The sequence below is a fragment of the Lathyrus oleraceus genome, chromosome 7, assembly GCF_024323335.1.
Source record: "Lathyrus oleraceus cultivar Zhongwan6 chromosome 7, CAAS_Psat_ZW6_1.0, whole genome shotgun sequence".
NCBI classification, from domain to species: Eukaryota; Viridiplantae; Streptophyta; class Magnoliopsida; order Fabales; family Fabaceae; genus Lathyrus; species Lathyrus oleraceus.
The window spans coordinates 296,440,302-296,452,094 of NC_066585.1; the positions used below are offsets into that span (position 1 = coordinate 296,440,302).

General features: G+C 35.8%; 1 protein-coding gene across 1 annotated transcript; it reads left to right on the top strand.

Moving 5' to 3' along the window:
• The first annotated feature begins 9,704 nt into the window (after positions 1 to 9,704).
• On the top strand, positions 9,705 to 11,525 carry LOC127106798 (UPF0496 protein At4g34320). Its single transcript, XM_051044096.1, has 2 exons — positions 9,705 to 10,026; positions 10,209 to 11,525. The coding sequence occupies exon 2, from the start codon at positions 10,232 to 10,234 to the stop codon at positions 11,354 to 11,356; it is 1,125 nt and encodes a 374-aa protein (XP_050900053.1). The 5' UTR covers positions 9,705 to 10,026; positions 10,209 to 10,231; the 3' UTR covers positions 11,357 to 11,525.
• The last annotated feature ends 268 nt before the right edge of the window (positions 11,526 to 11,793 follow it).

An 11,793-nucleotide genomic window follows, 5' to 3' on the forward strand; every position in this document is an offset into this window, starting at 1 on the left:
ACGTCTCTTATTTAAAATTGACAACATTGTCAATGGTCACACCATATATGGCCAAATCATCATCACCATGTCATGTAAAAGTCCAATTTTCTGCAAGCTTCTTCTTCTTAAGCACCAATGATACAGCCGCAAGTGAACGACTATGCGAAGTAGTAAAAGATCTCGAACCACAAAGACCAATGGCATAAGTACCTAATTACGTTTTATTGGTGTATATCTAGAGAAATAGAAAATATGGATTTTGGTAAAACAGCTTAAATGTAAATAGCTTATTTGAAAAATCACTTAAATTTCAATTGGGGCAAGCAAGACCTGGGGTTATAGTTCTTACTCTAACTTAATCGCATGATCCATGTCACTTCTATTACGTGAATTCCGCATAAATTATAGAAATTACATAAACATGGGCAATATCTGCTTTCACTGGCGCATTTCCCTATCAATGTAGAATAATCCATATACTTTCAAATGGCCGAATTATTCTTTGAAGATTCTTTACTTTTTATTAGCTATATAAATATCTTAAATAATAAAGAATTTGGAGGCAATGTGGCTCTTAAAATTAACATTTCCAAAGCCTTTGATACTTTGAGTTCGGCCTTTCCTTCTTAAGACTCTTGCTTTCTTTGGTTTCAACAACAAATTCTGCAAGTGGATTCATGTGATTCTTTAACATGCTTTCCTTTCACTAGGCATGCATATTAATAAATTTGGATTCTTCAAATGTTCTAATGGTGTGAGGAAAGGATATCCTCATTCTCTTTTTCTCTTTTTCCTGCCTGAAGAAGTGTTAAGTAGAAGAGTCTCAAAGTTGGTAGCGGAGAATCGGATATCATTGATCAAGGGGTCTAGACATTACAAAGTGCCTTATCATACCCTCTATGCAGATGATATCATGATCTTTTGTATAGGGGATCAAAAATATATCAAAGTTATTGCCAATCTTATTTCTAATTATGCTAGTTGTTCTGGTCAAATTTGTAATGCATCTAAATCTCTTATTTATGCAGGAGAAATGACAAGTACTAAACACACAAAAATTGTATAAAATTCTAGGCTTCTCTATAGATTTTCCTAATTTCTTATATCTGGGAGCCTCTATTTTTATTGGAAGAACAAAAGCTCAACACTTTTAGTTCATAGCAGACAAGGTGAGGCTCAAACTTGTAGCTTGGAAGGCAAGTCTTCATTCAATTACTGAAGAGTGTAGTTGGTCAAATCAGTGATTCAAAGTATGCTTATGCACTGCATTTCCATTTACATCTGGCCTTCTAGAATAATCAGAACTACTGAAACCAGGACGAGAAGCTTCATTTGGAGTTGTAACTTTGAAAAGAAGAAAGCGATTATTGTGACTTGGAAAACTTGCTTCAAAATTCTCAAGGAACAAGGTCTTGGATTAAGGTCTTTAAAGACTTTCAATGAAGCTTTGAACCTGTATCTTTGTTGGAACTTTTATCAATCTAAAAGGTTGGTCTCAACTTCTTGCTTCTAGAATTATAAGAAATAATGGAACCATTTCACACAACATTAAATCTTCTTTATGGAGCAGCTTTAAATCATGTTTTGGCACAGTCAAAGATAGTACTCATTAGTTGATTGGAAATGATGTTCTAATCAATTTTTGGCTTAATAGCTGGTTAATGAACCTTTGGCCCGTAATTTTAAAATCCTTGATATTTACCACAACACCCTCACTTAAAATGTGAGTGACCTTTTGAACAACAACACTTGGTTTATCCCTAATAACATTAAAACTGCTTTTCTAAATTTGCAATCTCTGATTTCTAATGTCTCAATTCCACCTCTTCATAAAAATTATTTTTATACATTATTCATTGTTTAAGTGATGAGATAGTGAAAGGCTTATATTGAGAGTTGTGTAGTTATGTTGTTGTGTTGTTGTACTGAAATTGTAATTCAAGAGCATAGTTCTCTTTTATCTTTGTAAATGACTTTGAGGTTTCAAGTTAAACCTGGTAAAACATTGGTGTAAGGAACGTTGTTAGGTTGATTCTGACGTAAAGGCTCAAGTTATTTTTGTGGAAATATCAAGAGGAAACTCTTTGGAGCTGGATTAGGCTGTGTGGTTTAAGGTCAGGCCACTATAAATTTCTGATGTGTTTTCTCTATATTTATTCAGTATTTCATTTTATAATACTGATTCTCATTTTCTCATTTCTTAAAATCAATCATTTTGCAAAACAAATTCAAAAATCAAATAACACAATTCTGCCCCCCTTCCCCTCCTCTCTTGTGTTTGAAGTCACTTAGTTAATAGAAATCACCTACGCATTATATCTTTATCAAAGAAAAATCCCTCAACGACTTCCCTGAGATCAATGTCTACAGTAACACCTACAATTTTTACCACAATGTCATATTTCAATTTTTCCATGACAATCACCCCAAGAATCCTGACAAACAACAAGCAAATGAAATAAGAAGGGAGTCAAGATCATTACCTTCAAGAATCACATATTCTGGTATATGAATAAGTCGAGTCGCCTGAGCACTGGGAGGGAGGTCAGAATATAGGAAAAAGACTGAGAAGAAGAATGACAATAAAGCATGGGGTCAAGCATAGTTGAAAGAACACAAATATATTTAAGGTCTCACAAGCAAGATGATCAAAAACATCAAAGTTACCCTTTGGCTTTTATATTTTGGAAGTAGATAACCTCATTATCGGCGGCAGAAGATCGAGGAAAATGCATTATCACCATCAATGATCCCTATTTGGGCTCGATCCTCCCACGACACTCGAGTACTCTAAAAATATCACATTCACCATGAAATCTAGAGCGACATGGAGAGCTTTAACAGTGAAATTTTTTGGCTATAAGACAGACATTTAATGCACATCTTCCCAAGTCCAACTACTCCCACTAGTTGTATTTCCAACCCCAAATTGAAGATATGATCGGCACCCGTTAGACAAATAGTGAGGATGGTCAAAATAGTCGGTTTCAACTTCCTATTATATATAAGCTATGTCACATACCATAATATACATTATTCGTGCACTCTTGCAAAGTTACATATCTTTAATCTTAATAACTTAGACGTTAAAATGTTAAACTTGCATGCACACTCTTGCTACATATATCGTAAACTGACACTATTGCACAATCTTTATCTCATTGATTTTATGTTCCATGTCCAAATATAAATTAAAGAAAAAACTACTACCTATATCTCATTGATCTCCTGTTCCACGTCAAAATATAAATATGTTGTGAAAAACTATTTTATTTAAGTAATGTATATTGAATTAGTTTTAAGTTATTAATTAAAATTATTTTATATACTTTTTTTATTATCTAAATTATATTTTCTTTTGGCATATTTAATGTAATCTTTTCTTAGCCTATCCCTAGATTTTTTTTAAATAAAATAAAATAAAGAAAGAAACATTGTAAACATTTTGAAAAGTAAAGAATTCAACAAGAAAAGAAAAAAAAAAGAAAAAAAAAACAATAAGATGAAAGGTAGCACACGGTTTTTGTCTGGGATATATAGATTGTATATTATTTACTCCTGTTTAATAAATTATCATAAACGATAAATGTATTAATTATTTTATTAAAAATATATAATTGTTATTTTTCTTTATTTTTTGTGTTGAATAATTAAAAAGTATATGCTTTGTTCTTAGTGTCTATCCTTTTAACTTACTATAAATGACAATTTTGTTTTCAATTACCTATTTTAATGATATTTTTATTTTCTAAAATTGATTCATTTGATTTGATTAAAATAAGGTGAACACTCAAGAATTCTTCAATTTAATTGGTATCGATACCTCCAACCAATCAAACACTATAACTCAATGTCAATCACTTTTTTATTTTATTTTATTTTATTTTAAGATAAACTAAAATTTCAAAATTATATGCACTAAAAATATGAATACTCAATTTAAATTAATGGCTACCAAAGCATTTAAATTGTCCAAAAGTCAAATGAATTAAATGTTTTTCATTTTAAATAAATAGATGAAAGGAAACATGAGTTTTTTTTAGTTTATGATATACTATAGACTTATATATAATTTATTTAATAATTCATTAGAAATATATAATATTTGTATATATTAATACTATATTAAAATGTATTATATATTATCATAGGTTATGAGTGGTATTTTTTCAAATTTGTTGGAAAAAACCAGAAATGGAATGGTGAAAAACAGTGTGTTTGGGAAAGATGAAGATGATAATGTGAATAGAGAGAGATAGAGAAATAGAGAAAGATTGAGAGAATTGAATCATATGGCATTAACCTTTCAACTATGACATACAATGTCTATTTATAGGGTACAAATTGGAACCACAAACAGGCTCAAGAATAACAGAAAAAACAGAATTGCAAAAACAGCTTATTTCCAAAACAACTTATCCAATAAGCTGTTTTCACTGCAGTGCTTTTTAAAGCTTCTATCAAGCATTTGAATTATTAAGGACTTCCAATACACCACCTTAATTCAAATGCTCCACACTCATCATGCTCAACTTCTTCACAAGTCTCTTGAACACATCACTTGTCACGCCTTTCGTTAACAAGTCTGCGACTTGTTCTTCGCTTCTGCAGTACCCTAAACACAATTGTCCGGAGGTCACCAATTCTCTCAAATAGTAGAATCGCATTTCAATATGCTTGCTCCTCCCATGTGCTATGGGATTCTTAGCAAGGTTTATCGCTGAAATGTTGTCCACAAGTAGCAAAACAGCCCCATTTCTCCTGCTGTCCAACTCCTTACATAGATTCACCAGCCACACAGCTTGGCATGCACACATCGACGCTGCTATATACTCGGCCTCGCAAGAAGAGAGGGCTACAACCGGTTCCTTTTTCGAACACCAAGAGATTGGTGCCTTACCGAACATAAAGAGATACCCCGCCGTAGACTTTCGATCATCCTTATCTCCGCACCAATTGGAATCGGTGTATCCGAGTAACTCACAACTTCTGCCCATGTCGCTTGCCGGAAACAAAATTCCACAACCAAGAGTACCTTTCACATATCTAAGGATCCTCTTAACTGCTGCCAAGTGTGATACCTTCGACCTCTCCATGAATCTACTCGCAATACCGACACTAAACGCCAAATCTGGCCGCGTATTGCACAAGTAACGCAATGATCCTATCAATCTCCGGTATTGAGTAGGATCCACATCTTGTTCTTCTTCACTCTTGGACAGCTGTAATCGTGTCTCGGCTGGTGTTGTGGCAGCATTGCAATGCTCCATATCACACCTCTTCAGAATTTCCATGGCATACCTTCTTTGGTGCATGAGCAGTCCCAATTTTGTCCTTTGGAACTCTATGCCTAAGAAGTATTTCATGATACCAAGATCACTCATTTCAAATTCCTTCGTAAGCTCTCCTTTGAACTTTGAAATGTTCTTTTCACAGTTGCCGGTAATCAACAAATCGTCCACATAAAGACAAAGAATGATTACTCCCTCACTTGCATCCGGTTTCACATAAACTCCATGTTCGGATACGCATTTCTTGAAACCAACATCGCTAAGAAATCCATCTATGCGTTTGTTCCAAGCTCTTGGAGCTTGTTTCAAACCATAGAGTGCCTTCCTCAACTTATAGACCTTTGCCTCTTGATTTTTGATCACAAAACCAGGTGGCTGTCTCACATATACCTCCTCATCAAGTGGACCATTCAAAAACGCAGATTTGACGTCCATTTGATACAACGGTCAGCTGTTGTTATTTGCCTTCGCAACAACTAACCGAATGGTTTCATGCCTTGCAACTGGAGCAAACACTTCATCGAAGTCTATCCCTTCCTTTTGCAAAAATCCCTTCGCTACTAATCGAGCTTTATGCTTGATTATCTCGCCTTTCGGATTCGCTTTCACTTTGTAGACCCACTTCACACCTATCGCCTTTTTACCTTTCGGTAAATCAACCAACATCCAAGTACTGTTCTTCTCAATCGAATTCAGTTCTTCTTTCATCGCACACATCCACTTTGGATCGCTTAATGCCTCCTCCGTATTCACCGATTCGGATTCGGCCATTAGAGCGAAGTGAATAAGATCACCCTCATTGTTGATCTCGCTATCTCGGAATAATTCACAATCACGGAGTCTTTGAGGCAATCCTCTTTGCCTTGTTGGTCGTCTACTTGATTCACCTGTTTCGGTTACAAAAGGTTGCTGTACAGTACCTTCAGCAGGCTGAGAATTCAAATTTTCCTGCATGAAATCGATTTCACCTTGAGGCAAATCGATTTCAACCTCACCAGAACCAGTTCCAGCAGCTCCAGAATGCTGATTTTCCTGCATGAAATCGATTTCATCTTGAGGCAAATCGATTTCCTGAACTGATATGGCAGATTTTCTGCTATCAAACTGCCGAAACTCGTCCACAGTCACATCTCGACTTATCACAATCTTCTTGTTACTCATATCAAACAGCTTGTAGCCTCCGGTAGGATGATAACCAACCAGCAACATCATTTCACCCTTGTCATCTAATTTCTTTCGAATCTGACCCGGAATATGTCGAAACGCTACCGAACCGAAAACACGCAAGTGACTCAAACTTGGCTTGTGTCCACACCATACCTCTTCTGGAGTAACCTTGTCCAGCTTCTTTGTAGGACACCTGTTTATCAAATAGGCAGCTGTAGAAACAGCTTCTCCCCACAACTCTTTCGGAAGATTTTTCGCTTTCAACATGCTACGCACCATGTTCATAATCGTCCGATTTTTTCTCTCGGCAACACCATTTTGCTGAGGCGTATAGGGTGGTACAACCTCACGCACAATACCCTCATCGTCACAATAACTCCCAAATTCCCTCGAAGTAAATTCTCCTCCTCCATCGGTTTTGAGAATTTTGAGTTTGTGACTACTTTGTCGCTCAACCATGGATTTAAATCGTTTGAACATATCAAACACCTCATCCTTCCTCTTGATTAGATAAATCCACAGCTTCCTACTGAAATCATCAATAAACGTGACAAAGTAGCGGTTACCTCCGTACGAATTGACTTGCATCGGCCCACACACGTCCGAATACACCACCTCAAGAAGATGCTTGGTCCTATGACCTGTATCCTTGCTGAAAACACTCTTGTGTTGCTTCCCTTGAACACATTCAACACACAACTCAGCTGGAACCACGATTCTTGGCAGCCCGGTCACCATACCATGTCTATGCAACGCGTCGAGGTCTCGAAAATTGAGATGACCAAGACGGTAATGCCACAACCACTCCTCACGAGTTGCCGCTGTAGCTAAACATCGATGCTCCATTACTTTCAATGCTATCTTGAAAGTTCGATTGGCAACCATCGGTGCTTTAAGTACCAAAACTCCCTTTCGGTCCAAAACGCGCAATACCTTATTTTCCATGCGAATAATGTAATCTTTCTCGAGTAGTTGGCCAATGCTCAAGAGATTACATTTGATTCCTGGAATGTACAGCACATCCTTGATCAATGAGCGACCACCATCTTTCTTCACGATCAAGACATCTCCAACGCCATCGGCGGATAACGTCGTATCATCGGCAAATCTCACTTTATTCTTCGTGGCTTGATTGGTCTTGACAAACCAATCCTTTCTTCCCGTCATATGAGTCGAACAACCAGAATCCAAGTACCACTCATCGCTACTTTGAATTCCATCTCGAACCGTTACCATTGCGTTTTTCTCCGAACGCGTTTCTGCAGAATTGTATGCACTGCTGCCACTGCTGTCCAGCCCTTTTCTCATGCCATAATTCTCTTCCGTGATCATCACAAGAAGCGTATTATCATCATTCGCTTCTTCCCTAGCAAACTTCGCCTCATCCGCGTGATTTTCTCTTCGTTTCGCGTGGCAATACTTTGTGAAATGCCCAAGCTTTTGACAATTGTAACACTTCACGTTACTTTTGTCGAATGGCTTGTGGGTTCCTTGATCACCCTCCTTGGAGCTTCCCTCACCTTTTTGCCCCTTTGAATTTTGTGAATCTCTACCACCAAAATTCTGGAAATTGGACTTCCCTCTCGGATGCCCTTTCCTCTCCGATCGTTTACTCTTCTCATGAAGTTGCGCTTGTAGTGCTATTTCCGACTTCGCTTTATCGTTTCCCCTCTCATCCATTCGTTGTTCATGAGCTTCTAGTGAGCTTTGAAGCTCCTCCTTCGACAACGACGATAAATCCTTCGATTCTTCAAGCGCAACGACAATGTTGTCGAATCTTGGCGTTAAAGAACGCAAGATCTTCGACACAACATTCTGCTCTACCGTAGTTTCCCCGCACGACTTGATTTGATTCACCACACGCGTAATACGCGTCACATAATCGTTTATCGACTCCTTGTCCTCCATTTGCATTAACTCGAACTGTCGCTTGTGAGTTTGTAACCTCACCACTTTGGCTTTGGCAGCCCCTGCATAAGCCTTCTCAAGAATCTCCCACGCTTGCTTTGCGGAATCGCAATCGCCTACTTTTTCAAAGTTGTCACCATCGACACAAGACTGGATCAAGAACAGCGCTTTGTAATCCTTCTTCTTCTCTTCTTTGAACGTAGCCTTTTGAGCATCCGTAGCTCCTTCGACGAGAGACGTAACACCATCTTTGATCACCTCAAGAACGTCTTGATAGCCGAACAAAACCTTCATTTGCTTCGCCCATTTGTCGTAGTTTTTCGAGTCAAGGATTGGAAGATTGGTAGGTATTTTATCGTTTGAAACGGTCATGATTGCAGCGGAATTGGATTAGAACCAAAGCTCTTGATGCCAAATGTTGGAAAAAACCAGAAATGGAATGGTGAAAAACAGTGTGTTTGGGAAAGATGAAGATGATAATGTGAATAGAGAGAGATAGAGAAATAGAGAAAGATTGAGAGAATTGAATCATATGGCATTAACCTTTCAACTATGACATACAATGTCTATTTATAGGGTACAAATTGGAACCACAAACAGGCTCAAGAATAACAGAAAAAACAGAATTGCAAAAATAGCTTATTTCCAAAACAACTTATCCAATAAGCTGTTTTCACTGCAGTGCTTTTTAAAGCTTCTATCAAGCATTTGAATTATTAAGGACTTCCAATAAAATTTTATGTTATTTTATTTATATTATATATATTATATATCAAACATGCTTAAGTTTTTTGTATGTGATATATACAATGTATATCTATTTAATAAGTTATCATAAAAGATAAATGTATTATTTTATTAAAAATATATAATTCTTTACTTTTTCTTTATTTTTTTATATTGAATAATTAAAAAGTATATGCTTTAGTTTTTATGTCTATCTTTTAATTTACTATAAATGGAAAATTTGTTTTTATTTACTTAATGATATTTATATTTTTTTAATTATTATTATTTGACAAAATAAGAAGGAGTGATGTGTCCAAAAACATTTGTCATTTACTCTTATCTCAATATAAATCCAAAAAAAACTACAAGGTTAACAAACATTTAGAGTGGGCCCCAAGCAATTATTAACAACCAGTCAAATTTTCATATGGTCATAAATTCATATGGAGCCCAAATATTTATCACTTTCTATAATTTTGGCGTAAAAATATTACAGCTGTTGCAAGCACAACGTGTTTAGTTATATTGAATCCATTCATTCATTCATTCCCTTTAGAAACTTGTTGAACAATTAACCTCACATATATAATATAATATTAATGTATCTTCTGACTTGTGTTGTGTTGTGTTGTTAACTACTTATAAATATAACCCGAATCTTGCGCTTCTTGTGTTGCTTCTATCTCATTTTCTTTGTTGCTTTCCCCTTCAAAACTCAGTGTGATAACAAGTGTTGTTGCTTTGCTTCTTGTGTTCGTTTTCATTCTATTTTTCTTCATGCGTGCAAGCAATTATTAACTATACGTTTTCTTGCTTCTTAATACCTTTAAGATTCTGCATTCATCTTCCACCACAATTTCTTTCATCACCCTTTTTAGGTAACTAGCCATATATACTTTCTTCATTGTCGCTGTCTTGGATTCATTATCGTATTCCATCTCTTTCAAAGGTTTGAACTTTTCTTAAATCTCTATCTATTTGGATCTCTTTTATTTCACTTGTTTGTGAATTCATATATAATCTCTTTGTATTTTGTTTTTTTCTTGTTTCTTGGATTATATTCATGATAATGATAATGATGTTTCTCATCTTTGCAACTCTTTTGAGATGATTCTTTTTGTGTTTTTATAGAGCGTTTCTCAATTGAAGTCATAATGGGGAGTCATGTGAGCAAGAAGACTCCAGGAACATCATCTGCGGTTAATTTTACGACTACTGAATTGCACTACAAAACTGAACTAAGCTCCTATGAAGCGGCATGCAAGGTAGATATAGATTTGCAGACATTTGATTCAACGCTTCAAACTAGGACAAATCAAGTCATTAATACTCTAGCTTCCGGCGTAGAAGTTCGCGCTCTTTCGTTCGATTCGTTAAAACAAATCACAGAATGTCTCCTTGAGATGAATCAGGAAGTTGTGAAAGTAATCTTGGACTGCAAGAAAGACATATGGAAAAGTGAGGATCTGTTTGAATTAGTGGAAGAATATTTTGAAAACAGTTTACAAACATTGGATTTCTGCACTGCATTGGAAAAGTGTTTGAAAAGAGCTAGGGATAGCCAGTTGCTTATTCTCGTAGCGATTCAGCGGTTCGAAGAAGAATCTGAATCCGAAGATAAATGCTACTTAAGAACATTACAAGAATTGAAGAATTTTAAAACAGCGGGTGATCCTTTCACGGAAGAGTTTTTCCAAATCTTTCAATCTGTTTATAGACAACAGATTTTAATGCTGGAGAAGCTTCAACTGAGAAAGAACAAGCTCGATAAGAAGCTGAATCGCATTCATTCATGGAGGAAAGTTTCGAGTATGATATTTGTGGCTACTTTCGCAGCTGTTTTAATATGTTCGGTTGTGGCAGCAGCTATTGCTGCTCCGGCGGTTGCTGCGGCGTTAGCCGCAGCATCAGCGATCCCGATCGGATCGATGGGGAAATGGATTGATTCGCTTTGGAGAAACTATGAGAATGCATTGAAAGGACAGAAAGAAGTTATTGGTTCAATGCAGGCTGGGACTTATGTAGCTATTAAAGATCTGGACAATATTCGCGTACTTATCGATCGGCTTGAAATCGAGATCGAATCTTTGTTGCATAATGTTGATTTTGCGATTGAAGAAGAAGCTGTGAAGATTGGAATTGAGGAGATAAAGAAGAAGCTTGGTGTGTTTATGAAGAATGTTGAAGATTTAGGAGTTCAAGCTGATGTTTGTAGCAGGGACATTAGGAGAGCAAGAACTGTTGTGCTGCAGAGAATCATAAAACATCCTCACGTTTGAAGTTGAAGAATTACGTTTTATGTTGTTGGTGTTTGTTAATTATGTTCGGAGAAACATATTTTGATTATATATGTATGTTATGAAATTTATTTATTTATTTATTATGGATCCATGCATAAATGGGTTTGTGTTGGTGAAGATAATATAATAGGACATTTATGTCTTTACACTTGCAGTTATATAATTTTTTTATTCTTTTGAAACAATATTAGTGTAGTAATGCATATTTTTTTTCTTTTCATTATTTATGAGTAGCTAATTAAAGTTTATATATTTTGAATTATATTTGAGACAATGATTATATTATTATTATAATATACTTATAATGATAAATATGAATTGAGAGAGGCGCATAAAAGTATAAAATTATAAAGTAAGTAGTTGTCTCTTAAATGCATTAATTATTGTGAAATGTGGATAAACTTAGCCTGTAAGAA

What these genes read in the sequence shown, in the direction of transcription:
- LOC127106798 (XM_051044096.1), top strand. Translation starts at nt 10,232, where the DNA reads ATGGGGAGTCATGTGAGCAAGAAGACTCCAGGAACATCATCTGCGGTT.